General features: G+C 57.6%; 1 protein-coding gene across 27 annotated transcripts in view; it reads right to left on the bottom strand.

Annotated features, from left to right (window-relative positions):
• MYO18A (myosin XVIIIA) overlaps positions 1–27,779 on the bottom strand; it is a 102,103-nt gene that overhangs the window by 5,781 nt on the left and 68,543 nt on the right. For 19 of the 27 annotated variants that reach the window (XM_045045104.1, XM_045045108.1, XM_045045109.1 and 16 more), the window contains 23 exons: positions 26,714–26,823; positions 23,543–23,608; positions 20,434–20,562; positions 19,585–19,728; positions 19,111–19,200; positions 18,844–18,963; positions 18,530–18,641; positions 17,988–18,115; positions 17,571–17,725; positions 15,677–15,800; positions 15,390–15,590; positions 14,718–14,828; positions 13,866–13,970; positions 13,397–13,543; positions 12,905–13,018; positions 11,436–11,552; positions 11,174–11,257; positions 10,619–10,756; positions 7,553–7,738; positions 7,115–7,254; positions 6,240–6,284; positions 2,842–2,964; positions 199–1,457 (listed from right to left, as the gene is read on the bottom strand). In XM_045045104.1, coding sequence (XP_044901039.1) covers positions 203–1,457; positions 2,842–2,964; positions 6,240–6,284; positions 7,115–7,254; positions 7,553–7,738; positions 10,619–10,756; positions 11,174–11,257; positions 11,436–11,552; positions 12,905–13,018; positions 13,397–13,543; positions 13,866–13,970; positions 14,718–14,828; positions 15,390–15,590; positions 15,677–15,800; positions 17,571–17,725; positions 17,988–18,115; positions 18,530–18,641; positions 18,844–18,963; positions 19,111–19,200; positions 19,585–19,728; positions 20,434–20,562; positions 23,543–23,608; positions 26,714–26,823 — 3,944 coding nt within the window. In that variant the 3' untranslated portion in view covers positions 199–202. The remainder of the gene's footprint in view (positions 1–198; positions 1,458–2,841; positions 2,965–6,239; positions 6,285–7,114; positions 7,255–7,552; positions 7,739–10,618; positions 10,757–11,173; positions 11,258–11,435; positions 11,553–12,904; positions 13,019–13,396; positions 13,544–13,865; positions 13,971–14,717; positions 14,829–15,389; positions 15,591–15,676; positions 15,801–17,570; positions 17,726–17,987; positions 18,116–18,529; positions 18,642–18,843; positions 18,964–19,110; positions 19,201–19,584; positions 19,729–20,433; positions 20,563–23,542; positions 23,609–26,713; positions 26,824–27,779) is intronic. The other 8 variants (XM_045045120.1, XM_045045121.1, XM_023243874.2 and 5 more) reach the window with 3 other exon arrangements.

Genomic DNA, 27,779 nt, shown 5'->3' with positions numbered 1-27,779 from the left:
CAGCTGACTGGGCTCGGGGCAGAGAAGGACTAACCAGCTCGCTGGCCCCACTCTCCAAGGCAGCCAGAAAGCTCTCTGAGGCCAGGCCCGCCGCAGAGGCACGCAGGAGAGGCCTGGGTGGTGGCGGATGGGGTCGGGCACGTTAGTTCACACCGAGCGGCACACTCCATGCTGCACCCCACGCCGGGCGCCACCTACTGCACTAGTCGCTCTCGGGCCGGTACAGGTACCGCATCATCAGGCTGTCCACCTCCTTCTTGCGTTTCTTCTCCTCCTTCCGAGACGGCCGGGGCGCCTGCCTGGCCTCCTCACCTTCTGCAGCCGGGCCCTTCTTCACGCTCGAGCGGCTGTGGCCTGACACAGTAGAGCCGCTGGATGTCGATGAGGACTCCGACTCTGTCTCCGCTCTCTTTCTTCTCGATTTGGACTTCTTCTTGCTCTTCCGAGAGCGCCCCTTCTTCCGCCGCTTGTGCTCCGAGGAGTCCTCGGAGCTGGAGCTGGAGCTGGAGCTAGAGCTGGAGCTGCTCCTTCTCCTGCTCCGGCTCTTCCGGCCGCTGCGGGAGCGGGAGACGTCAGCGGCAGAGGCCGAGCGGCGGATGCTGGTGGCCCGCGCTGGGAGGTCCAGTTGGGCGCTGCGGGCACTTTGGATGCTCTTCCGGTCGTCCTCCTCGGAGTCGGGCTCCAGGCTGCTCCTCTGGAACGGGACGGGTTTGTAGCTCAAGACCTCGTTGATGGCGGCCTCCAGGTCTGGGTCCAGGTAGGAGTGACGGCTGACGGGGCGGATGCTGGAGCCGAGAGGCTCATCCGTGGCAGAGGGCGAGGCGTGTGGCCGCGGTGGCACTGACAGGCTGCGGGCCAGCGACGGGTGGCTGTACTGGGAGTGGGCCTCGCTCAAGGCCACACTGGCTCCGTCATCCCACGCATCCAGGCAGCTCTGGCCCAAGGACAGGCGGGAATCAGGGCTGTCCCGGCCCAGGCCCGAGGCCCGGCTCAAGGAAGGACTGAGGGTCCTGGACAGGGTATCGAGCCGGGAGGTGCTGCGCCGGGAACTGGGGGAGCCTGAGAGCGAGAAGCTCATGGAGGAGCGGGCCCCGTCCTCACCGGAGCCGCGCCGTGTGGCTGAGGAGGCCCGGCTGGTGGGGGCAGAGACGGTCGAGGCCCGGTCGAAGTCTGAGCCCCACCGCTTCTCCAGCCCCCGGCCAACGCGACTCCGGGCCTCGGAGAAGGTGGAGCCGCATTCATCTTGCTCTTCCCTGGGGCCTGTGCGGGTCTTCCGGGGGGGCCTCTCTGGGGAGGCTGCCCGCTCGCTCAGGGTGGTGAAGAGCGAGTCCTCGTCCCCAGTGCCCCCGATGGAGTCCTTCAGGGTGAGCCGTTTCCGGTAGCTCAGAGAGCTCAGCACGGAGGCTGGCCTCTCCTCCACCCCCTTGCCCTCCTTCCCAGAGGTGTTGAGGGCCGTTCTAGGGGAGGGAGATGAGGTCAGGAAGAGAGAACCAGTAGTGGATTAGAGGCAGCCCAGAGAGAATGGGGGGGAGGGGAAGGGAGGGAAGAGGGAGGGAGGGAGGGAGGGAGGGAAAGAGGGAAAGAGAGAGAGAGAAAGAGAGGAGCCGGCATTAAACCCAGAGAATAAAGATACAGAGGGAGGGAGGAGACAGGAGGCAAAAGGAGCGAGCGGCAGCACCCTGGCAAAGTGGCAGCGAGAGCATCGGAGGAAATGAAGCAAAATAATTTGCGTCAGTGAAAATAGCTTCATGGAGAATGTCATGTAAATTAGACCATTGTTCTATTTCATCACTTTTCCCCCTCTAAAACGTTTAGTTCAATTTATTTCATTGTCAACTACCTGGAGCCTTGTGCCACACCGTGGTGAACGGCAGTGGGGCGGGGAAGGCGGCATTATCTGCAATAACAAAATGTTGTTTGGCTGAATAAATTAAACCAATTAGAGGGGGCCGCTGGGTGCTTGTGGTGAGGGGCTGGGCTTGGGAAGGGGCCTCAGGGGAGTTGGAGAAGGCGAGGGATTACTTTACAAAGCAGCCTGCCCGCTACTCTGGGAGGGGGTGGAGAAGGGTGTGCCCTGGTGGGGATCAGGATGGTTCAGAGTTGGGGAGAAAGTGGGAGGCGGGGGGAGCCAGCAGGGAGACAGCCTGAGGAGGCGTTGGAGCAGAGGCCAGAGGATCTCCCTCCCTGCTGCCATGCTGGCTGGGAAGTGAGGGACGAGGAACGTGGAGCCCCGGATTCCAGGGGTAGCTGTCTGTGTGATCAGAAGCCTGTGACTTGGCTGGACAATAGGGAATGAGTTCTCCCAATGGATGGGTGTGAGCAGGAAGCATGAGGGTGGTGGCGAGGGGAAATGGTGAAAAGATCAGAAGAAGGAGAGAATGGGCAGAAAAAGACAGAAATGGAGCTGTGACAGGGGAGTCAGGGGAGCCAGTGTCTTTTTCTGCCGGCTTCAGGGGCCCAGCCAGCCCTGTCCGGGGTTGTGGGATCCGGAGTCTCCTTATGCCACCTTCCAGTCTTGATTCCAGGGCCCAAACATTTGGGTAGTTCAACCGACATTTGTCAAATGAGTAAGTGGGGATGAAGTTAAACCCACGGCAGACCGAAGCCCCGAGTCTGGTAGGAAAACATCGCTTGGGAAAAACAAAGGTGCCACCAACCCTGACCTGACACTGAGCCTCCTGGCGCATCGCACACGCTGGGGGCATGCCTGGGCCCCTCTGAGGCATGCCAGGCAAGAGACGCCGGTGGCATGAGACCCGGCCTCTTTGGGATCCAGACACTGCTCAGCTATCCCCGGGCCAGGAGGTGGCCTTTCCTCCCAGCTCAAGGCCGCACGCTCACCTGGAACTCTTCAAGCTGCCATCGTCGGACGCTGCCTTGGAAGGCCCCTTGTTTTTCGACAACCATGACTTGACCCCGTCGACCCGGTCCTCCAGCTCAGAGTCCACATCTGAGTCCCCCTCGCTGTGGGATGAGGAGCAGAAAGGTAGGCAAGGCCGGGGAGGGAGTGATCACCCGCTGCCCAGGAGGGAGCACTGACGGGGCGGCAGGTATTTCTCGGGCAGGGGTGGGATGCGGGTGACATGCACATCGGTGAGTCAGGAGGGGAACACGAGAGGTCAGATGGGGCATACCATTCACAAGGACCCGGCCCCACTCAGCAGGCCACACTGTAGGACAGCCACCAGGAAGACCCTGAGGGGCACGGAGGCACCTCCCATTCTACTTTCTGTGACAGCCCGCTGTTCAGCCAAATAAGTCCAACGGGGATGACGGGGAAACCATCCATGTATCCGTTACAGCTAAATGGCTCTTGGTTAAAAAGAGAGGATTCGTAGGCTCTACGGCCACTCCCGGAAGCCTATTCTGTTTCTTGTGTGCACACTCCCAGAAACGGGGCCGTGGCTACTGCCATTTTCCATGCCTTCACTGTGAGAGCCTGACCGCTGGCCGTGGGTCAGAAAAGACCAGGGCAGCTTTCTGGCTTCAGGTTAGCTTGAACGGGAGGCCCCTCAGCTGATGGCAGCGCTAAGCTAACCGAGCACCACAGGCCAGATCCCCGACCGGCCCTGTGACTTCCCCGGCCCTTAAGAAACAAAGAAAAATGAGGAGGGGGCGTCGGCATTTCCTGAGGTGCTAGCACAGTTTCGGGATTCAAACTGCACCCTGGAGATCCACTTGAGCCCAGAGAGTCCCAGACATTGGCTCTGTCTCTCTGAGTCTCCTCTCCCCCTCCTCCCCAGTTCTTGCTCCCCAGTTCTGCTTTCTGGCCAAGCTGGCCTGAGCCCTCTCTACTTGCAGAAAAGCCCAAAGGAGTCAGAGTCTGAGGCTGGAGTCATGGTGACTCCTTCACAAAGCAGTGGGGGCTTAGAGACAGCTTCTGAGTGAGAATGCTTCTAGAATTCTGCAAAATGTCTGCTCACCACATTCCCCTGCTATGGATATGCTGGGATTTCTCCTCGATATAAATTTCCGTTCATCTGTGTCAACAGGAGCAGGCCCATTCCTGAATTATGTTCTTGAATAAATAGCCACACAGGCGTGTGTGTGTGTGTGTGTGTGTGTGTGTGTGGGCGTACACACACACACACACACACACACGCGCACACACACGCACGCCAGAAACCAGAAACCACCAGACTCTGTCTGTTCTGGGGACTGTGAGAGAGCATGACCCGTTGGGAGGGGAACAAAGAGGCATATTTTATGGGCTTCCATCAAATACAGAATTATAACGAAGACGAGGCTGGTTGATGCCCTGGGTAAACAGGAGTTTAGCAGACAGCCCCGAAACCACTAATGCAAGCCCTGTGCCTGTCCGAGCCTGGCAGATTTACTATGGTGCATGGGCCCCATGGAACGCCAATACCACCTGATTTATACACCCGTGCAAAAAACCTCCTTCTCTAGCTTCAGAGCCTGTAATTTATCACCACCGTTCATAACCATATTGATTGCCTTTAGAAAGGAGGTGCTGTATGCATCGCAAAATCTATGTCTACATGTTAAAAGTGTTTCTGTATAAATCTCCCTTAATACTGCACTGTTTACTGCTTTCATTAAGGTTATGGCAATAACAACTGTATCTCTAAGTAAATCGAAACATTATTTTTCTGCCCGCCTTAGCACACTCACTCACTGGCTTGCTCGATAACTTGGAGCTGGGGCCCAGAGCTGCTGAGGACGCAGCCACACCACCTCTGCCATCAGCAGGATTGTGGCTAGGACTGCCCACCCGAGTGCGCCTGCGTGAGTGCACACTGGGGTGTGCGTGCGTGCGTGCGTGTGTGTGTGTGTGTGTGTGTGTGTACTCATGCATGCACGCACGTGCCCATGCCTGGAAATGGTTTAGAATATGATCTTAAATGCGCATTTTATCAGCCCTCGAAGCTCCTACGGTCCAAGGATGGCAGGGCTAGAACACACAGGGGACAGATAGTCGTGGACCCAGAATACGAATTTCCCTCCTTACATTCAGAGCAGCAAACGGGTTGAGAAGCTGGCCTGGCTGCCCTCACCTTCCCTTTAGTTTCGAGCACATAGATGATGTTTAGGTTCTTTTTCTTAAATAATCAGGCCCGTAAACAAACTCCAGGGGCAGGCAGGCTCAGGGGGCAGTTGAAATTTTAAATGGTCGGAATTAAACCTCGAGTCAAATACAATTTATGTCCAGGCTCATGTGCTATTAGTTAACTGGGAGCCGAATCGCGGGGGAACAAACAAACGGAGACAGAATGGCGAGGGATATTAATTGTGTGTGACAACCGGGCTCCAGCGGCCCTCTATCACTGTTACACACTATTACATTTATCATTAGCTCTCACGGAGTCCTTTGCGCGGCCGCCAGCCCATCCTGGCCAGGGGAGGAGGCCTGCCAAGCCAGAGGGAGTAGGGGGAGGAAATCCAATGCCACGCTAAAAAAACAACCTCCAAACAAACAGCCCTGACGAACTTGACGGAGGATCACTCCGATCCGCCTGAAGGCCTGCGCATCTCACACCCGCCGTCCAGCTCCCACCCAGAAAGAAAGAATCGAGAGAGGGCGGATATGCTGGGCTCCCTGCCACCTGACAGACAGGCACCAGCGCAAATGCCTGGGGCCTCCCTGTGCCCAAGGCGCCCGCAGGGAGTAAAGTAAACACATCTGGCTGCGTTCCCTTCCCTTGCCAGTTCCCTCCCCCCTGCCACTGCTCCCGGGCTGTGATTAGCTGCCTGGATGCCTTCCCCAAACAAGTAACTGCTAGATGCTCCTCACCTTGTACCTTTGTCTGCCACCAGAAGGTGGTGGACCTTTCAAAATGAAACATACCCGCTTCTTTTGGGTAGCTTGGGCTCCAAAGGAGCCCCAGGATATGGAAAAATCCAGCCCGAACAGACTTTTCCCCCAGAGAAATAGGCTGGGAGGCTTGGTTTCTGAGGAAGGAGAGGGCTGGAGCTCAGGAAGGCAGATTGTGGGTACCACCGAATGAGGCTGAGCTCTCTTTTCTGATGGAGCCCCCGTCCTGCACACCAAGGGCATGAGCGCCAGCCTGCACCTTCCTGGGGTAGCGCCTCACTGCCCTGGCCTTGCCTCCCCTCAGGGCAGAGTCAGTGGTGTTAGCGTGAGACCAGCTTGGAGAGTGTGCAAGAGGCCGTGTCCACGTGCGGCATGCAGTGGGGACCCTGGGTGAAAGCCAGTGTTAGGGGCAGTTAGACACCACAGAAGGAGAGGCAGAGAGCGCCTGCGCCCCAGTCCTCACGGTTTATTCTTTCTTTTCTGATACTTTGTCACCATGTCCTGCAAACTGGAAACAGAAAGAAAATGGTGGGCTAGGGGGACAGAAGAAGAAGACTGAAAAACCAGTGGGCAAAGCAAGGGTGGACCTCTCAGCCAAGGTGGACATCCTGAGCAAGACATGGCTCTGGCTGGCTGAGACCAGCTGGGGGGGGGGGGGTGGGGTGAGTGACAGTGTATCCTCAGAGGGAGGTCTGGGCCGCCCCGGGGCACTTTTTCTCTGCCCCCAAGGAGCAGGCTTCTTATGTGGGCCAGGACCCACTTGCAGGATGGGGCATCAGCGCTCAAGCGGGAAGGGGGCAGGTCTGGGGGTGGGGGTCCGCCCAAGGCAGCCTTCGGAGTTTCTCCAGGGCCTGACCCTCACCCTCCAGAACTGCTGGTCTACCTGCCTTGTGACTTCTTCCTGAGCCTAGGACTATAAATCTCTCTCTCCGAAAGCATTCCCTGGGTGGGTTTTATGAGAGAAAATCTCTGGCATGGTAACAAGGTACCATGGGCCTTAAATCTCTGCTTTCCCCAGAGTAGGGCAGGCGCCATCGGAAATGCAGCTAAACGGGGGAATAACTCATTGTGAACAGGCAGAGCTGGAGAGCCAGGTTCCCGGGAGGCCTGAGGAGGGAGGACAGGGAGGGGGAGGGAGGGCATCTCACCCGGGCAGCACCGGTCCTGCCCTCGGTCATTACAGGACAGGGTCCATGCTGGGGTCTGGCGATGAGGGAAAGGTGGGCTGGTGGCTCAGTGGCAGGGAGACAGAGACTGCAGCTGTTCTACCTCGTGGCCTGCTCCACAGGTGGTCAGAGGGCCTCGGTGCGGCCGCCGCTGCCACAGAGGCCCCCTCACCTGGTGATGAGGTCCTCATTCCCATCGCTCTCCATCTCGTCCTCGATGGCGGCCTGCAGGTCCCCAATGCGCTTGAAGGCCAGCTTGAGATCGGCCTGCAGGCTCTGGTTAGCGGCCTCCAGGCTCTCCAGATCCATCTCCTAGGAGGGAGAGGGGGCAGTCGAGTTCACCGGAGGGCCAGTCTCTATCTGGCTGCTCTAGAGAAAGCCCGCTGCAAGTCTCTCCAGGCCGGGAAGGAGCGCCACGGAGGCGCCATGGAGCTCCAGACGGAGACTCGGGCACTACCCCCGGCCCTCTGGCCTGGCTTCGGGACATGTTCCTCTTCCTTCCAGAGATCTAAACTCTGGTTTCTTTGTGGCCCACCCCCCACCCCAGCCCAGGGGAGGCGTGCACCCAGACAGCTGCCTGCTCGGGGCCCTGCGGGTTTCGGCACGTTACCAGTTCATGCTTCTTGCGGCTCGCCTCGGCCTCCTTCCTGGCGAGCTCGCCCATCTCCTCCTTGGTGTCGCGGAGCTGCCGCTGTAGCCTCTTGTTCTGCTCCTTCTCCCGGTTCTCAGCTGCTGTGCGCTGATCCCGCTCCTCAGTCAGCTTCTCCATGTTCTCCTTGAGCCGGCTGGCCAGGCTCTGGAGGGGGAGGTAGGGAAGAGAAGCCCACCAGCTAGTCAGAGACGGGAGTGTGGCTCTGACGAGACTCCAGAGTCAGGAGGCCTGGGGTCCAGCTCTGGCACCACCACTCGCTGCTAGGTCTGCTAGGTGGGCAAGAATTAAAGCTCTCTGAAGAACCTTCCTTTATCTTTTTTAAAATAAATAAATAAATAAATAAATAAATAAATAAATAAATAAATAAATAAATAAATAAATAAATTTGAGAGAGAGAGAGCGAGAGCGAGAGAGAGAAAGAGACAGAATAAGCAGGAAAGGGGCAGAGAGAAGGAGAGACAGAATCCCAAGTAGGCTCCAGACTGTCAGCTCAGCCCAAGACGGAGCTGAAACCCACGAATTGTGAGATCATGACCTGAGCTGAGAGTCAGATGCTTAACAGACTGAGCCACCCAGGTGCCTCCTTCCTTTATCTTCTGTAATATGGGAGAATAACACCTACCGCAGTCCTCTGGTGTCTTTTTAAAAAAAAAAATTTTTTTTTGATGTTTGTTTATTTTTGAGAGAGAGAGACAGAAAGAGAGAGACAGAGCGTGAGCGAGGGAGGGGCAGAGAGAGAGGGAGACACAGAATCCGAAACAGCTCCAGGCTCTGAATTGTCAGCACAGAGCCCGATGCAGGACTCGAACTCACGAACCGCAAGATCATGACCTGAGCCAAAGTCAGCTGCTTAACTGACTGAGCCATCAAGTCATGCCCCTCCCCACCCCCAGGGTCTTTTAAAGATTAAATAAGGTAAAGTATGTGAAGGCACTTGGGATGATGAAAGGTGCTATCATCATCATCATCATCATCATCATCATCATCATCATCATCATCACGACCAAGGTCGGAGGAACCCTCTGGCTACAGCCTGGGTCTGTCCACATTGATACCATGTGTGGGGCCTCCACAGTCAGCAGGACTTCCCTCAGGGACTCTGAACCCAGCAGCTCCAAAAGCTAGATCCTGTGTTTGGAGGTGAATGGTTTATGAGAGTTCCTGGATTAGGAGACTAAACAGTCATCAGATTCCAAGCACAAAGCCATCCCTCTAAGCCTGATGAATCTCTCTTCCTCCAGAAACTGAATACATTGTTCCCTCCCGGGCCATAGGACGTTGTGCAAGAAATGACCTGGAGGTTGCGGCAGAGCATGAGGGAAGGACCTGCTTCTGGTTCTACTGCTGACTGGCCATGGGGTCTCCACCCTAGGCCCCCCAGTCTCTGTGTCTCTAAAATAACAGCACTAGACTATATGATTTCTAATTTTTATTTGTTTTTGAGAGAGAGATAGAGGGAGAGAGCACGGGCAAGCGTGAGTGGGGGAGGGGCAGAAGAGAGGGAGACACAGAATCCGAAGCAGGCTCCAGGCTCTGAGCTGTCAGCACAGAGCCCGACGCGGGGCTCGAACCCAAGAACTATGAGATCATGACCCGAGCCGAAGCTGGACGCTTAACTGACTGAGCCACCCAGGCGCCCCTAGACTATATGATTTCTAAGGGCCATTTGTGTTTAACATTCTGTGCGTCTAAACTACGAGACTGCTCTTCTGAGCAGAAGGGAAACAGAGAGAGCCGAGGAAAGGGACTGAGGTCGGCAAGAAAAGGAGACAAGTATACAGATCTGCCCCAGAGCCACCGGATCAATGGCTTCTCCTGCCCCTTGATAGCTTTGTGACCTTAGGCAACCTATTTAACCCTTCCTGTATGCAAGATGGGGGTCAAGATATTACCAGCTGTGCTGAGGCTGTGGTGTGTAGCCGAGGAACATCACTGGGTCTCCCCTAACTCTCCCTAGCTCTCCCGAGGACTGTGACCTCATCTTGGGAGCTTCGGCCATACTCCCTTCCCGGGTCAAGGATACTAACGCCCTCTCAATGCCCACTGCCAGCTCCAGAGTCACCTGTTTCCATCCCTTCCCTGGTGCCTGCTTCACGGGCTGAGGGGCTGCCGGGGAGGTGGCAGGGACGCTCCTTGGCACGCACGCCCATGAACACAGTTCTCATGGAGAACTGGAGGTGCTTCCACAAGTCTATAAGCTCGAGCGGGAGGAGAACTTAAAAATAGGGCGAGGGGAGTGTTCACCCAGAGACAATTCTGCCTGCCTCTCTCTTCCCACCTGCTCTACCGGGGAGGGTGGGGCTGGGCGCGCCGGCTTCCGGAGCCTGGAGCAGAGAGGACTGGATGTGGAGTATGGAGGCCACGGGTGGAAGGCATAACAAGACAGAGCAGGAGAGGGGTGAACAGGAACAGGAGGAGGGTTGAAGGAAAGGATGAAGAGCAGAGGGAGAGGAGGCATGGGATGGGGAGAGAGGAAGAAGTGGGGAGAGGGTGGGGAGGAGAAACGCAAAAGAAGGGGGCAGACGCGGAGAGAAGCAAAGAGAGAGGAGAAAAAGCAGAGACAAGAAGGGTGGGAAGAAGTGAGGAAAAAAGGCAATAAAAAAGGGAAGGGAGAGAGAGAGCGAGCGCGGTGAGATGAGAGAACAGACTTCAGCCCTCACAGAAGTGGCGCCATCCGCTGCATATTTATGACCCTGCCGGAGAGCAGAGCGAGAGCGAGTGAGGGGACCGGCGGGGGGAGCTCATGGTGGAGGAAAATATGAAGACAAAAAGCTAAGCTGCTCTGGTCCCTTGGCAGAAAGCAAGCACGGAAACAGAATGTAAAGCAGGCTGGCTCCACGGTGCCCAGAGAGCAGGCGGGGCGGGCGGGGGGAAGGCACCCGCCCCGTCAGCTGGCCTGGCAGCTTGGCAGGGGCCTCTGAGGAGCGTCCGTGGCCTGCCCGGCGCAGCTGAGCATGCGTGGCTCCAGCTGCCGGGGCAGCTCTGCCCTGCTCTGGCTACGGACCAGGACAAGTGTGCACCCACCTCCAGACGCTTCACTTGGGTCCTTTCGAACTCCAGGCGGGTCTCCAGCTCCCGGATCTTAGCTTCCTGCCTGCTCACCAGGGACTTGTCCACCATGGACTGCTCCAGGAACTCCACTTGGCTCTGGAGGGCTTGTAGCTGGGGGTGGGGGCAGGAAGAGAAGAGCTGAGCCCAGAAGGGAGGGGCAGAGCCTGGGCAAGATCACCATGGTGACCAGAGGGCCGAGGGAGGGAGGGATGCACTGGGGAGGTGGGAGGACGGGGCCCCGAGCCAGAGGCATTCCCCACCTGGCCCGATGCTGGCACAGATTTTGCCCTTTGGAGGGAAAGGAGAAAGCCGAGGACCAGAGAGGGAATAGAAATGTGAAATGAGGCAGCTGAAGCCAAAATGTCTACTGTGGTGATATGGCTCCAAGCCTAGCCCTTCGCGTGCATTGATGCGGCGGCGTGGATTACTAATAACTGAGAGGAGCGCTTGCTTTCCAACGGGCTTGGGGGTCCGCCCCTACATACAGGGACCCCACACCCTCTTTCTACCAAGGGAGAAAGTCTCCACCTTCTCCTGCAGCTCCTGCTTCTCCTTATTGGCTTCTTCTAGCTGAGCCTGGAGGTCATTCATCTGTGCCAAGTCCCGCGAGGCCTGGGAAAGGAGTGAGTGCTGAAGCAGGATCCCCCATGAACACAAACCCCAGCCCACCACACCGCACACAGAGTGCAGGTCCGCGACTCCCAAGAGAAGTGGCGTGGGGGGGGGGGGGGAGGGGCTTAGGAAGAGGACCAGAGGGCCAGCGTCTGTGGTGCGGGGTGTGGTGGGGCACCTGAGCCACGGCTGCCTTGTGCTTCTTCATCAGCTCATTCATGTCCTCCTGGTCCTCTTCCAGCCGGCTCTGGATCTCATTCTTCTCACGCTGAAGGCGGCTCAGCTGCTCCTCCAGCTGGACGGAGGCAAGACCGATCAGAGGGCATGGGGCCTCGGGGGCCCGACGGCACCAGGTGGCAAATCCGAACTTCCCCATGCCACCTCCAAAGGGAAGGGGGTGATGTCGGGGCCGGGTCCACGCACTGGTCCAGACCCGTGGCGCTCGGGCAGCTGAGACAAAGGCTGTCTTCGCAGCGTGGGCAGACCCTGGGCTAAATGACAGCTGCTTTCTGGCAGCTCTTTGAAGGCTAATGAGAAGGCAGAAAAGGTCTGCCCAGAACAAATGACCCATCATCCTGGCACCAGCAATCTAGGCCCTAACCTGAAGGTACTCTGCCCCCTTCAGGCCTCAGGCAAGGACCCCTGGACTCTGGGAAGCTCTGCTAGCTCGGATTCTCATTCTCCCCCCCCCACCCCCCGCCCCCCATGGCCTGCTACCAGGCCATCCAGCCCCCACAGCCGGTCCACTCCTGGGGGGAGGGGAGGAGACGGCCAACAGCAGCTTCAGGAAATGAATGAATCTATTAGCCTGTAATTCCAAACCAAAATGACTGCGTTGGCTCCTTCTCTGCCCCATCCGTCTTGTTACCGGGCTGTGGGGAGCTGGGGAAGCCTCCGCCAAGAAATTTATTAACTCGGATTTAAATAAAATGGTAATTTTATAACAGCCTTTTTTAACACAATTAAAGAATTTGAATTACTCACCTGAAAACTGCTGAGGAGCACAAATGTCACGGGGATAAATCAAGCCCGGGAGATTGGCATCTCTCAGCAGATGGGTGACCAGCTGGGGGGGCCCGCGGAGCCCAGAGCCCCCAGCCTAGCCTCCCCGCTGCCCCCTTCCCTGCCCAAGGAGGTACTGGTGGCCGCATCCCCGTAATGAATTCCCGGCCGATGGATGGGCCGTGGGAGAGGTAGGGAATTAAAAGGGAAGCATTAAATAAAAGCTCTAATTAGCTGCCGCTTGGGCTTGTCAGTGGGCTGGCCAGGGGAAGAGGAGGGAAACGGAGCCATCCCATCCTCTTATCGGTGCTTCCGCTAATCTCTAGGCACCTGTTTACATCCCTCAGCCACATTAGCTGCCTTTATTTATGGTGTCGGGGCCTGCGGCCAAGCTCCCACAGGCAGGTGGTTAAACAGGGAGATGGGCCCTTGCTGGCTCCCTCTTCCACCTTGCCCCCCTCCCAGCCTCTGCTCTGAGTGGGGAGGGGCGAAGGAGGGGAGGCTCCCTCTCCCTGCAGGAAGTCCTGAAGTGAAGGGAGTGGGCTGGGGCAGGGCCCCCGTCTGGGGGGGAAGGGAGCCACAGTTACAGCTCTATTTTGCTTCAGCCGCCCCCCCGAGCCTGGCCCACACACCCCAGTCCCTCACCGCGGTCTTGGCTTTGGCGATGTCATCAATCTGCAGGTGCAGGTCTTCGATCTCCACCTCCATTGCTTTCCGCGCTTTCACGGCCGCTGCACAGGTGAACTCTGACTCCTCCAGCTGGACACAGAGCCACCCCCGCCCCAGGGAGAGACGTCAGCCATTCCCTGGGAGCAGGGGGGCTGTACAGGGTGCTCACAGGGGAGAAGGAGCCCAGGCGCTCTGTTCGCTTGACCCCGGGGCTGTGGCGTGTTGGGGTGCACGCACAGGCATCTGCTGTGGCAGGGAGGGTGGGTACGGGGACCCATCCATGCCATCCTGGGGCTTGGCGGTCACGCTGTATGGCAGGCACAGATCCTAGGAGTCTGGCTGCTACAAGTGGCTTCTCCCCCTTTCCTGTTACCTTCCTTCTCAAGGACTCAAGAATCCCTGAGAGGGGCAGGAGCAGGAGAAAGAACCAGCCCCCTGGAGCTGCCGACTACCTCTCTGTAAAGATACCTGGTTCTTCAGCTGGGCGATCTCCCTCTTGCTGGGTGCGTTGTTCTTCAGGTGGTCCAGCATGATCTGGGCATCTGCCAGCAGGGCCTTGGTGCGCTTCAAGTCTTTCCGGAGCCGCTTCTCTGACTCCAAGTCCCGCTGGTTCACCTGGGTGGACACCAGAAGCTGGGGCTCTGGGTTCCACCACAGAGCCTCCTCCTATCTTCCCTAAGCCCCTGGTTCACTCTTGCCCTCATTCTGAGAGTCCCCTTAACAAGTAACAACAGAGGAAGTGCCAGGGTCGTGCCAGCCAGTGAGAAAAGCCTGGGGGTGCTGTGTGTGGTAATGACCCCAGTTATACACGCGATGACGGTGGGCTTTACGGAGCCCAGTCCCCCTCCCCATTCCCAGCTTTGTATCCCCGAGATGGCCTCCCTAAGGCCGGACGGTACAGGCCGTTGGCCGGGCCCCGCCAGCAGGCCACGCTTACCTGGTCGCTGAGCGTGGCGAGCTTGCTCTCCAGTTCCCGCTTCTCTCGAAGCACCTTCTGCTTGTCCTCATACTCCTCCTCAAGCTGCACTTCCATTTGCTTCAACTGCAGGGCCCGGGGACAGAGGCCCACCGGTCCCTTCAGCGTCTGCTTCCAGCCAGTCCCCTTCCCTTCTGGATCCCCCTACCCTGGGAAAACTGTGGGGCGGGCTGAGCATGGAGGACCCCAAGGAGTCAGACCCCAAGTTCAAAGTTCCTAGGGTTTCAAAGCAGCCTGGGAGGGAGAGGAGGGACTTCGTTCTGAGTGGGAGGCTTCGTTCTGGAGTGGGCAGGCCCTGCTGGGTCAGGCTAGCTGACTGCAGAGGGGTACAGACTGAGCTGTCGCTTGGCACAGAAAGCAGGGAGCATTCATGCCTCAAAGGCCTGAGCTTCTCTATCGACCCCGAGAGCACACATCCCAGCCAATGCCAGGGTCTCCAGCAGAGGTTCCGGGTCCAGAATGGCAATGGATGACAGTGTGGCTAAGGTAGGGAAACAGAAAACCCCTTACTTTATTTTTTTTAATGTTTATTTATTTACTGAGAGAGAGAGAGAGAGAGCGCGCAAAGGTGCAAGTGAGTGGGGGAGGAGCAGAGAGAGAGAAAGAGAGAGAGAGAGAGAGAGAGAGAATCCCAAGCAGCCTCTGCACTGTCAGTGGAAAGCCCAATTTGGGGCTCGATCCCATGAACTGTGAGATCATGACCTGAGCCAAAATCAAGAATTAGATGCTCAACTGACTTTAAACCCCTTCCTTTAAAGCAGTGATGGGGGAACCAGGGTTTGTATGGGACAGGGTAGGTGCCCATTACCTTACCTTCTTCTGACATGACTGCCGGGCCTCCTCCACCTCCTCATCCCGACTTTCCACCTCCTTGGAATGGGTCTGTCTCATTCGCTCCATTTCCATCTCTAGACGTAGCTTGGCCTAGAGGTGGTTGGGAATAGGGACCAGGTTCCTGACCCCAGTGCTACACCCTGGCAGGCAGTGCTCCCTGGGCTCAGGAGTGGGGATGGTCTCTGCCAGAAATACCCCTGTGCTCCTGCCTTGCTCCTGTGGCAGCCAGCTTCTCCAGAGAAGCCGAACTCCCTCACTAGATGTTTGTCCCAGGCCCAGGGGAGGCTGCCAGAGGTGGGGACAATTCTGTAGGTCTTCCATTTAGCCTTCAGGCTCTAGCTCCCTGGACTGACACGGTGGCTGGGGGGCGGGCTGGGTGGGCTCAGGGCCTCCTGGCTGCTGTGCATCCTGAACCCCTGAACGCTAGAGCTCAATCAAGATTTGTTCTTGCGGAGAGCTACGTGAAAGCTTAATTACTTTCACACTGTGGCTGGCACCGATCAGGTGCTCACCCCACATTTTGTGAGTAAGGGAACGAATGAATGACTGCACATGGGAACTTGTCCTCCTCCGGCTATTCCCTGGGCTAGTGGCGGGGCGGCGGGGGGGGCGGGGGGTGTTGGTGCCTCCCTCGGCCAAACCCTGTAGCACCTGCTCCAACATCTGGATGGTCCCCGCCTGCTCATCCAGCTCCTCTTCCTGATCCTTGACCTTGGCCTCCAGGTCCCGGAGCTGTTTCTTGACTTTGGCCAGAGAGGCCTCATCCTTAGACTCTTGGGAAGAAATGTCCTGGAGCTCAGCCTCCAGTGAGACGACCTTCTGGGTGAACCCCGCAATGTCCATGTCTTTTTCCTGGAGCAAAAGAGAAGATGAGGCCGGCCGGGGCCCAGCCCGCGTCTGTGATGGGGATGGGGCACGGATGCGGGTGGCCCACGCACCTCCAGTTGCTGCTTCAGGCTGAAAGCCTCGGCGAGGAGCGCATCCTTCTCTCGCTGCAGCTTCTCCCGCTGCAACTTCTCCCGCTGGGCCTCCTCGTGCGCCTGCGACAGCTCGCTGTCAAACCTGTGAGGGAACATGCATGGCCAAGGTGGCTCCCCCAGCGCAGGGAAGAGTCCGGATCTCCGGCACCCAGAAGCCGCCAGGAATCAGGGCCACCACAGGACAGGATGCAAGCGGAGGCGGCCTCGCACGGCCCGAAAGCAGGGGGATAGGGCAGGGGTGAAGCAACATCCAGGATACAGGTCGGGCCACCTCTCCCTGCTGAGCAGCCTGGTCTGGGATGGGGGCATTTCATTGTGCCGGTCTAAGGAGCCCCTGTACCAGGGGGGGCCTAGGAGGGACCCACAGACAGCTTCCAGGGAAGAGGTGGATAGACTCTGCCTAGTCGCTGTCTTGACCTTTTCCATTTCAACAGATCCAAGAACGAGGGGCCGGGTGGGCACTGAAATAGGTAGAAATGGACGTCCCGTCCTGCCTCATCTCACTCACTTTCCACAGTTCATCTTGGCCACTCTAGATGAGCAGCTGGCTCTGGCCCCCACCCCTGGGTGCCAGCCTCTGGCCAGGCCCAGCAGAACTCGTGTCACCACCAGGACAGCCCACGCCGGGCTGGAAGCCAGCAGTCCCACTGTGCCCGGCTGGCAGTGCGCTTCGATGGGCACACAGGCCAGGGTCGAGGCCTCTTTCCTTGCTCCTCTACCTCCTGGCCTCCTATTTCCCGCCCAGTGACTCTAAATAAGGAGCAAATTGCTGAAATTCCTCTTGATACCTTCCCTGAATAGCTAATGAGGTTCCTGTTGAAAACTGAATGGCTCCCCCCAACCCAACCCCACATTAAAAAAAAAAAAAGGTAAGGAAACTCCGGGCAGCTGAAATGAAACCTAATAAGTTGCCCAGCAGGGAGTGCAGCAGGAGACGGTAACTAGGCCGGGCTGGCACTGCCATCGGGGTGCTCGGGAGACGCGTCCCGCTAAGGGTGCCCACCTCTATGGGAAAGGGAGGGTGGGGTACAGAAGAGAACTAGGGAAGCGGAGAGGCACGGTGCTGGGAGGGAGGAGTAAGATCTGTCTCTCCTCACTCTCTGCAAGCAGCGCCCAGCTGGGAGGACAGCAGAACACCCAGGAGGCCGAGGGTAACCCCGGGGTCACTGGAAGGACTCGCCTCTGCCTGCTCACCCCCAGGGTCGTGGGTGTGATGCTGTTCCTTCAACAAGGCACCCAGGGCCTCTGCTGAGAGGCCCTCCCCTGCAGAGGGGAACTAGGCGCTGTTCCTGCTCCCTGGGGCACCCTGCTGCTCCCAGGGTGTGTGGGTTCCCCGGTGTTGCTAATAAAGGCGTCCCATTCCCATCCCCAGCCAGGGAAATTAATTTAGATTGGATTTTATCCTGTGAGGGCTGCCCCCCTCCTCTGTGTCATTACCATAATGAGATGGAAGTAGCACGGTGGTTTAACAACATTAGCCAGGAGAGGGTGTCTGTGTGGCTGAGGCAAGCGGGAGATGGGGAGCGGGGTGGGGGCAAGGGGCAGGGCCGCGGGTGCGTTCTGCACGGGTCCTGGGTGAGCTCGTCCTACTGGGTCCAGGCAGGGGGATGGGCACACACTGCGGGGAGCACGCCCAAGAGCGAAGGCCCGAGCGGGCCTCCAGTGGGGATGCAGCCTGAGTGCTCCTCAGAGGTCAGGGGTGAGACACATTCCAGGACAAGGGACCATGCAGGCATGGTCCCTGACCCAATTCAGGCCCTCGTTCCTTGTCTCCTCCCTGGAGGGGGAGGCAGGGAGCCCTGCTGGGGTTGCTCTAGGAAGTCTTCTGTGCCCAGGGCGGGGACCCACCCACCTCCTCTGCTTCTTCTCCAGCTCGTGGTTGCGGACCTGCTGGCCCTCCAGGTGCAGCTTGGTGTCCTGCAGCTCAGCTGTTAGCCGCTGGCACTTCTTCTTGAGCTGCTGCAGAGCCCGCTGGCTCTCGTCACTGTCGGCCTGCAGGTCTCCGAGCTAGGGCCAAGGTGGGGCACAGGGTCAGCAGCCAGCGAGGGGCCCGGAAGTATGGGCGGAGGAGGAGGCGGGGGAGGGAGGGAGGGAGGGACCCAGGGATGTGGGTTGAGGTCTGGGACATCCAGGGAACCCAAGACACTCTCTAACAATTGTTTGCCCTTGGGTGTCCCCAGCACCGAGAGGCTAACAGGTGGACCCGGGGGGCTCGCCGGCTCCGCGTGGCCCTCCCAGGCACAGGCCGCCCTCCTTCCGCCAGCCTCACCCGCCTCTCCAGCTGTCTCTTGTTCTGCTGCTCCACCTCCAGCTTGTCCTCAAACTCCTGCTGGAGCCGCTTCTTGGTGAAGTCCACCTCCCGCATGGCTCGCTCGTATTTCATGCGCCACTCACCACCTGCAGGGTCGGGGGCAGACAAGGGAGGACCAAGCTGCTGAGAGTCCCTGAGAAGGGGCAGAGGGCACGAAGCAGGTGGAATCGGCCAGAGGGACTCAGAAAGGTCTCTGGAGTGACAGCTTCCTCACAAGCCAGGAAAAGACTAGAGAGGGTGTGTGGCTATGTGTGCTGTCCTCTCCCCGGGGACCCTCAGACCATGGCCCTCAGACACTGTCATGATCACGGTTGCATAACCCTCCATGATGATCCCCTACATTCACCGGCACCTCTACCTTCTCGTCTATTTCTTTCACTAGAGCCTTGCACCAGCTCTACGGATGGGGGATGGGCCCAGGCCAGGGGCGCGGCTGCCCAGGGGTGGGTATCAAGCTTGCCACTCAGGCCACTGCCGAGCTCCTCTGGCCTCACACCCACCTGTGTCATCATCGTCCACCTCCCCGTTGATTTCAGCTGCCCGGATGAGACGGGCCTCCATCACCTCCATTTCCATCACTTCCATTTTCTTCTTCAGCGCATCATACTGGGTCTGTAGAGGGGAGGCGTATGAGGCTGCCGTCCCACTCCCTCACTCGGTACCAGCCAGGGCCCTGAGCCACGCAGACCACGGTCACGTGCTCACCCAGGGTGGACAGGGGTGCCGGGCCACCTGTCCCCAGTGCGGGGAGCGGATGGATACCAGGGCGTGGTAGTCACTGGCACGACTCTCTTCACCCCGGCCCTGCCCTCACCTGTAGCTCCTTCATCTCCTTCTCGGCTCGGAGCCTCTCGGCGGCCTCTGCGTCCAGCAGCTGGGAGGCGGACTCTCCTGTGTTGCGTTCATCAGTCAGCTCCGATGTCAGCTCTGAGATCTGGGGTTGGGGGGAGGGAGTGGCCACCAGTTGAAATGCCTGCCTCACTCAGCTGGAACCCCTGGGCGGGGTGGGGGAAGGGGGGCGCTTCCTAGGCCTGGCACCCCGCACAGGTGGCCAGTCGGCCTGCCGTTGGGAGTCACTCACCCGGGTTTCCAGCCGGTCGCTGTTGAGCCGAAGCTCGTTCCGCTCCTTCTCCACCTTCTCAAGCTTGTTCCGCAGTTGCTGGATCTCCTCCTAGGGTGCAGTAAAGAGGGCAAAGTGAGCCAGAGGCACTGCGGGAGGCTGGGGCCTGGAATCAGCACCCCTGGGGTGAAGGGAGCTGGTGAAGCTCGGGCCAGGACACGGGAAATAGGAAGCCACTGCCTCCCAGGGGCTCCTAACCCTGGACCCTTCCCCAGATGCTAAGGATGCCTGCGATTTTATGCCGAGAGGCTACCCAGCGGCTTAGCCAGCACCCCAGAGGGACGCCTTCCGTTTGGTGGGCATAGTTCAAGGACACCAGCTCTCTGGACTAAATAAAGAGCACTTGGGAGCCCAAGACAAGCCGGCAAGGCTTTTGCCCACACGGATGAACCTGTCCTCTCCCATTGGCTTGGCCCTTCCCGGGCTGTTACGTACGTCTTTGTTCCGGATCTGCTCCTCGGACAGCTGCACCTCGATGAGGGGCCGCACGGTGGTAAAGAGTTTCCACCAGGGCCAGTCCTTCACCCCTTTGTTCTTCTTGATGTTCTTCTGCACGCAGCGGATGGCCAGGTCCTGGATCTGAGTTGGGGCGGGGGTGGTGCACAACAGGGACCTCAGTCCCAAGCGCAACCAGGATCCCCACCACCACCGGCAGCACAACGGCCAGGTTGAACCCCCCCCGCCCCCACCCTCGCCCCCGCCCCGTTCAAACACTCCCTCCACCACCCCTGGCTCTCAGCCTCTCCCCATCCCTCAGAGAGTGGGCGGCAGGGAGCCCGGTGCTGGGAGCACCGCACTGGGCACTAACCGCTCTGCCGTCATTAGGAATAATTTCATCTGCTTTATTTGCTGCCTGATTATTTCCAGCACCCTGGCCTAGATGTGCTATAAAACCTAATCTTGCTGAAACACAAGAGGCGGCGGTGCTGGCTGTTTTATGGACTTGCTAATAAGAAAAGGAGTCGCTGACACAGCTCCTTAATCTTCATGGAGCAGCCTATGATCCAGAGCCCACCTTCCCCTAAGCCCTGCCCCCCACCCCTGCCCTGGGACCAGGCCACACGGCCCCAGAGCCGGGCATACCAGCACACTCTCTGGCACCCAGGAGCTGCCCATTCCCCGCCCCGGCCCAGGGCATGCTGGCCCTGGGAGGCCCGTGCCTCTTCTCCCCCAGCTAACAATAACTCATGGCCCCAAGACCAGCCTCCTGCCCCGGCATGTCCCCTTGAACCCCCGCCCCCACCCCAGGTACTCAGCTCTGCCACCTAGGCCGGGGAGTGGGACCTTTTTCTTCTTGAAGTGCTGGCGGGCCAGGTAGCCCCTGCAGGCCGCCTGGAACAGGGTTAGGTTCCTGCTGGTCTGCTCGTCCCGCTGCTCCTCCAGCCGAGCCAACGTGCCAGCCCTGAAGAACACCTGTGGAGAAGCAAGCCGGATGAAGGCGGGTGATGGGCTCCGGGCAGCCCAGCAGGGGAACAGGCAGCTGGCACAGGAGACGGGCAGGCCTGGGAGGGGGCCCTCGGCCTGGGAAGAACCTGAAAATCCAAGGGAACAAGAGAGGAGGGAAGGAGCAAGGAGAGGCCCCAGGATGGCTGAGGGAGGAGGCCCAGGCTGGGGGCTGGGGCGGTGTTTTGGAAGGAGAGGAGTAGGGTGGGAAATCTAACTTCAAAGAGAGATAAAAGGAGAGGGAAGTCAAAGGGAAGGAATCTGGGACAAGAAGGAAATGAAGCGGCCACTGTCAAATGGGGACAGGACACCCCTCAGCAACATCTACGGTGGCTTCTTCCCTCAGGACTGCCAGCAACACCGTCCTTGCCCCCTGGGCCCACAGCCCACCGCAGGGCCCACCGCAGGCTCCAGCCACCTCGAATCAGGTGAAGTGGATGGTGGGGAATGTGTGTGAGAAGAGAAAGGTCCAGCAGCCGTGGGCAGAGAAAGGGTGGGGCAAGGGGCAGGGGGTACCCTCCCTGCACCCTCCCCGCTCAGTTTCATTTTAGACAGTCTCCTCTTTCATGTGCCAACATCCCACCTCCACACACACACACACACACACACACACACACACACCCACCCACCCACACACACACACCCAGGTTTCATCTCATGAAGAAGCCAGTGGGGTGGGCGGGGGTTGGCCCCATCAAGGGACCTGTTGTACAGGTTTGGGGGCTGGAGAGCAGACGTGAGAGGAACCAGCTGGGCGCCCCCACATCCAGCATTTCCTCTCACTCTTTGGTGCTCTGAGCTGAGGCTGGGTAAAATTTCCCCTGCTAAGAGAAGAAGAAGGGGAAATATATAGGTGAAAAAAGACTCTAGGATCCTCACAGAGGGCAAATGGACATCCGGGTATATGCCCACCTCCACCTTGCCCAGAACACAGAAAATTCCCTTTCTGGGGGCCAAGAGAAGATGTGAACTCCACAGGAAACACTCAGAACCAATATCCCCAGACCCCTCCTTCAGTGAAGAAGTGGGGAGAGGGCCTACACTTTCTGCTGAGAAGGCTTTGCCTCTGGCGACTCCACAGAAACTTAGTCCCCTGGGGCTGGCCTAGGAGAAAGCCAGCTTGGTCCTCTGCAACGTTTCCCCAAATCCCACGCTGGGGCTGAGTGCCTGGGATCTCCTATGGGCCTCAAGCCCTACCTGAGCCTTCATCTCCCACAATGTGTGAGCCTGAGACTCCACCAGGGGGTGGGGAATATCCAAGCCCCCCCCCAGAGGTGGACACATGAGCTAGTGGCCAGCGCACATGGGTGTCCGACTAGGGCCGAAGAAGGGAGGTGGCGGGTTACGGGATGGAGAGCGGCCCCCATTCTCAGTGTCTCACAATGAGAAGAGAAAGGGTGGTCTAGGCACTGGGGCAGGGAACCTTAGACCTCTGCCGAGCAGCTGTACGTTAGTGGGGTTAAGAGTCCTTTTGAGTATTAGGTGAAAGCTTGGGGCCCTCTCCTCCCCCACATACCCATCCACACAAATTTGGCAAATTTCAAGAGACTCTCAGGTCCCCAAACACCTGGCCTGAACCCTCAGGGTCCTGTGGGCTCAGACTGAGACCGCCTCCTCAGCCGCAATGCGACAAACACATGGAATCTTTGCTCACCAGCCAGCCCAACCACAGCCTAGCAGCCCTGAAATTTCTCCCCCAAATCAGATGTGAGCAAACATCCAGCTTTGCCCCTAATTCCTCTCTGAGCACGCGTGTGCCCTGGGGCTGGCCCGTCTCGGCCAGGCACCTGGGATGCAGCAGAGGGTCTGAGATGGCCGCCGGGAAGAGGACCAGCCTGTACAGGCCCACTCTTGCCCGAGACGTGCCTTGGAGGAAGTGCCACCCCAATGCCAGCCAGCAGCAGTCCTGCCTGCCAGAGGGGTAGGAGCCTGCCCAAGAGACCAAGAGGCTGAAGTGAAACCTTGGACTGTAGGCTTCCCAGGGAGGAAACTCAGTTGGCAGCCCCTGGGCTCACAGATGGTTGGGGATGGGAGAGGTCGAGTCAGACACAGTGAGACCTAAACCAGAAAAATGACACAGAAAGAGTGGGACCACAGAAGACCCAGAGAACAAAGAAAGAAACAAAATGATGAGCCAGAAGCCAAGGAAGAGACCAGCAGGAACTGCCAGGGCCCCAAGGAAAAGGGATAACCAGCAGAGACACAGATACAGCCAGGGGACGGGAAAGGGAAGGGTGAGACCGTGACTCAGAATACAGAACAGAGAAAACAGAGCGGACAAGCAACACCGAGCCTTTTCTGCGAGCATCTCCTTCCACTTCACGCTCCCCACGAAACCCTGGGACCCGGAGTTCCCTCCCTCCCTGCTGACAGGTGGACAGGTTCAGAACCCTCTTCGTGGCTCCCAAATGCTCTCCCTCCCACCACAGCCCTCGGGGCACATACGTGGTTGCCACCTGTCAAGTCTCAGGACAGAGGGGCGCGCAGGGCTCCTGCCTGCGGGAGGGACGCTCGCCTGACAGCAGTTCGGCAGACCGGCACCCAGACCGGGCGTGCCTGCCTTTTATATGCCACGTTCCATTCAGATGAGGAATCGGGCTTGTGGGCAGGTGGTGCCGGCCCAGCCTCACTGTGTCCTGCTTGCTCTTCTGGGACCCTGGCGGCCCTGGATGACTCACCAAAGGGTCCCCTGGACAATTCCTGCCCTCCCGCTTTGTCCGGCTTTCCTCCCTTCTGTCTCCCCCACTCCCCACACCAGGACTCAGGCCAAGTTCAGGGCCACCTTCCAACCCACTCCCTCCTGACATCACAGGGGTGTTCACGGCACTGAACAAGCCAGTTATTCAGAGGGAGGGAAAGTCAAGTTTGCGGCAGAAGGGAAGGGCCAGCTGTCTGGACAAGGGTGACCGGAGAGGGACGGCCCAGCTGCCTTCCTGTAGGGACGACTCACCCGGCTCAGGCCCATGCAGCAGCTGCTCTTCTCCAGGTCGAGGGACTCCAGCAGCTCCTCCACTGCCTGCAGAGACATGCCCCTGTCAGGGAGGCCAGGGACCACCCCCGTCTCCACGCGGGACTCTGCCCAGTCACGAGCCTTTCCCATCCTCCACTGAGACAGTCTGTTACTTATTCAACAAGCACCCTCAGTGGGCATCTGCAGTGTCAGGCACTGTGTTAGATTCTGGGGACGTAAAGATGACTACAAGAGGAACAAGTTGTCTTGTTGGGGGGGTGAAACAAGTGAATTAGTGAAGTACACTGAGGAGAGGCACTAGGTCAGACAAGGGAACCGTGGAAGGCATCCTGGAGGAGGTGTTGCTTGTGTTGAGTCTTTAGCTACAAGTAAGAATTAGCCAAAGTAGGAGACGGGGCATTTCGGGCAGAGGGATGGGCATGAGCAAAGGCCTGGAGACTACAAGAATGCACCAAGGAAACCAGACAGTTGAGTACAGCAGGAGTGAAGGGGATAGGGCAGCTAAGGTGCAACTAGACAGGGGGGCAGTAGCCAAAGGGTGAGGCGCCTGTGTGCTTTGAGAACCCATGGAGGGCTCTCTCAAGGAGGGACATGATCAGATTTGCATTTTTCAGTGATCCCGCTGGCGCACGGTGGGAGAATGGACGGAGATCCTTTAGGCAGTTACTGTAGTAATTCATAGGAGAGGAGGCTAGAGCCTGACCCACAGGGAAGAGAAAGAGGCGGAAATGCAGATGATGTCAAGGAGGCAGAGCCTTGCCACATGTGAGAGGGCAGGGTAGACGACTGAGGTTTCTGACTTCTGTAGCTAAACAGTTAATGGTGTCATTCTCCAAGGTAGGAAACGGAAGGGCAAGAGTAGGTTTGGGGGGCGATGGAATCGAATCAGTTTGGTCTGAACGCTCTGAGTTTGAGGTGTTATAAGGTCAGGTAGAGAAGTCCAGAAAACGGCTAGATAGAAATGCATGTCTGAAGTTCAGGAGAGAGGCCTGGGCTACAGGTATTGATTTGAGAGTCGTCAATACGTAGACAGTAGTTGAAGTGATAGGTGTGAATGAGGTTGCCCAGGAAGAGGCTGTAGAATAGAAAACATGGACGTCTAGGGAGAGCATCTTAAAGGAAGGGGGAGGTAGAAGAAAGGAAGCTCAGAGGGACAAAGAAAGAAAGAATAGAGAGACCAGAGCAAAGCCAGGAGTGGCAGCAAAGAAACAGAGCAGAGAATGTTTCCAAAAGAACAGAGTTGTCAAGAGAGTCAGTCACATGGGCCAAGAAGCACAGAAAAGTGCCCATTGGCGCTGGCAACATGGAGGCCACGGGGCAATCGGAGACCAGTCCCGGGGTGTCAGGGCCAGGATCTAGGCAGCTGAGGGTGGAGGGATGGATGGCGGTGGGATGGGGGCAGGTCAGTGACAGACAACAGTCTGGGGTGAGAGAGGGTTGACAGAAGCCTCCTTTCTGAGCACAGTGTCTGCAGCATGTTTCTCTGTGGACAGAAAAAGGAGAGGCTGAAGGAACAGGAGAGAGAGAGAACAATTACCGCTGAGGGAGCGGGCCTCCAGGGAGCCACCAGGAATGGATTCCAAAGCACAGAAGGAAGGGACTGGATGAGGGGGGGGCTACCTCTCCCACCCGGACAGGAGGGCTGAGGAAGGAGGCACCTGAAGAGGAGTGTACAGAAGGCAGAGGAGGAAGTTGGAACCTCAATTTTATTTGCATTTAGAGGCAAGGTCAATTGCTGGGCGGATGACGTGGGAAGGTGTGGTAGGGGGAGATTTGAGGAGAAAGATGGAGAATGGAACAGCAGGGAAGGAGCTTAGAATAGGGGCCAGGGAAGGATGGGGCATATGAAAAACTTGCTGGGCCATGTCAAGGGCCCCGTTGAGGCTGGAGGCCATGAACCTGTAGGACTTCAAGTCTACCCAATTGTATAATTTTCTCCCACAGCTCTTGGGAGTCCCAAACGGAGGAGCACAGATGCCTGAAGGCTGGCCCTAGTGTGTGTGTGTGTTGTGGGGGGGGGGGCGTGGGTGGGGGGCGGGTGCCATGGGAGGCTCAGGAGAGCTGAGGGTGACGAAGGCCAAGTGATGGGAGGTCTGGACCACGGCATTGAGGCTGAGTGGAAAAGGAAGGAAAGTTAGAAGGGAATGGAGTGGGGTCCAGAAGTGAGAGGTCTCAACAGGGTCAAAGAGCAAGTGTCCTGAGTGGAGGAGAGAAGTGAGGTGCACAGGTAGAGGGCTGTGGTCAGAGAAGGCCGCATTAGAATTTAAGATTTCTGAAGTGAAGTGTTTCCAGGGATGATAAGGTGCTGGGTGTAGCCAGGAGTGGGAGGCTGGAATAAAGGTCAGGGGTCAGACAGAAGGGGGCTGGGTCATCTACATCCACAGCAAGCTTGCCCAGGACACTGGCAAGTCCTGGATGGAAAGAAGTTTTAGAGGCCTCCGTGAATATGGGTCTGTGACTCAGGGGGCAAGGGGACGGGGGCTTTCTGCCCCATTCGGCCCCATTCTCCCTCTTAGGGAAGCCAAGGTAAGGTCTGAGATGCCTTCAGAATCAGGCTGGGAGCCTGAGGCCAGAGCACAGTGAAAAGGGGGTCCTCTGCTCGAGGAGCCCTCTGGCTGTCTGCAGGGCTCCTCTGGGGAGTGATAGCCTGCGTGATAGCCCAGAATGGCAGGGAGGCCTCCCTTTCTGCAGCCATGAGTTCACCACCCTGTGCTGACAAGTGGCCCAGGAGCCTCCGGCTTACCCTGGCCTGGGAGGCCTTACCACACCAATCTTCCCCTTAAGAGGGATGCTTGCCTCACCTCTGGACAGCTTCCTGCTGTGGGAACCAGTCCGTGATGTGGGAGTTGAGGCTGAAGGGCCCAGGTGCTACCAATGGTACACCCAAAACATTAGTTCCAATCTGCCACCTGGGAGGCTCTTAGACGACCAGCTCGCCAGAGCACTGGCCTCCAGAGGGGGTGCTCCTCTCTGACTCCCCAGGCTGCCCTCTCCCCACCGCCACAGCTTGGCTGCCATGTGCCCCTGTCCCGGCCGGCCCTGGTCGGCCAAAACCAGGAGCCTGAGCAAGGGCCAGCCTGGCTCTCTCTAGGGGAGGAAAGGTAGCCGCTTGGAGTGGGGTCTGAAGAGGAATCTGGGGTCCAGACCTACCCGCCTTTCATCCACCACGATGTAGTTGCGCCCATGTTTCTTGGTCAGGTGTGGTGCCAGGACATCAAAGCGGCGGCGGAACTCGGAAAATACCATGTGGTCAGGGTAACCTAAAGAGAGGGCGGTCCAGAGTCGGTCCTTCAGCACCCCGTCTGCTCCCGGCATGCCCGATGGCCACTGGCACCCAGGTAGCAGGCAGGGACGTCACTGGAAGGGGAAGAAACTCAAGGGGGAGGAGAGGCCGTGGCTGAGGCAGGCCCAGGAAAGAGGGGTGGAGAGGGAAGAGGCAGGTGCAAGGGACAGGAGGCTGCCCTCCAGCGGGATTTCAAGGTTACAAAGGGAACAGTTTCCCTTAGAAGGAAGCAAGCTCCTTGTCAGTGAGGTGTGCAAACGGAGGATGGCGGACCACCTGGAGAAGAAAGCCGGGATGAGCTCTAAGATGCTTTCTAGGCTCCGAGTCTATGACTCTGTTCGAACCCAGAGAGAACAATGTCTTCAGGGCTTAATAAGGAAACAGAAAATAGGGCAACAGAGAGTAGCTGAGAGGAAAAGTGCACAGGCTTGGGGTTGGAATCCTGACCCTGGCTCTTAGCATCATGTGACCTTGGGTGACCCACTCAACATTTCTCTTTTTTTTTTTTTTTTTAGTCACAAAAAACTTTATTTAGAATGTAAAGTTTTGGGAAGTTTGTTAAAAATATCAAAAAGTTTGAAAGCACATGACTAAATAGGATTACGGATCATTATACAACTTAAGTTTTAAGTTTTAACCAAAATGGCACTAAGAGATTCTATAGAAGGTTATATAATTTTTAGCAAAACTCAGCTCCTTTAATATAGACAAGTTTTAGGTTTCTTAGGTAATTAGAGCCCTGATAAAAACAAATATAGAAACCTTGTTTTTCTGGGCAGATAAAGAAAAAAAAATGTTGTGATTTCTTATCAAGAGCAGATCAATAATCTAAGAAAGTCTTCTTTTTAACAGAGAGAAAAACAAAATTTTAATTTTAGACTGGTGTACTTTTTTCCATTTTAGGTTTTTATTTTAATTCTAGTTAGCTAGCAT

The sequence above is a fragment of the Felis catus genome, chromosome E1 (assembly GCF_018350175.1).
Source record: "Felis catus isolate Fca126 chromosome E1, F.catus_Fca126_mat1.0, whole genome shotgun sequence".
Taxonomy (NCBI): Eukaryota; Metazoa; Chordata; class Mammalia; order Carnivora; family Felidae; genus Felis; species Felis catus.
The sequence above is the reverse complement of the archived record's forward strand: the minus strand, read 5'-3'. Positions and strand labels throughout refer to the sequence as shown.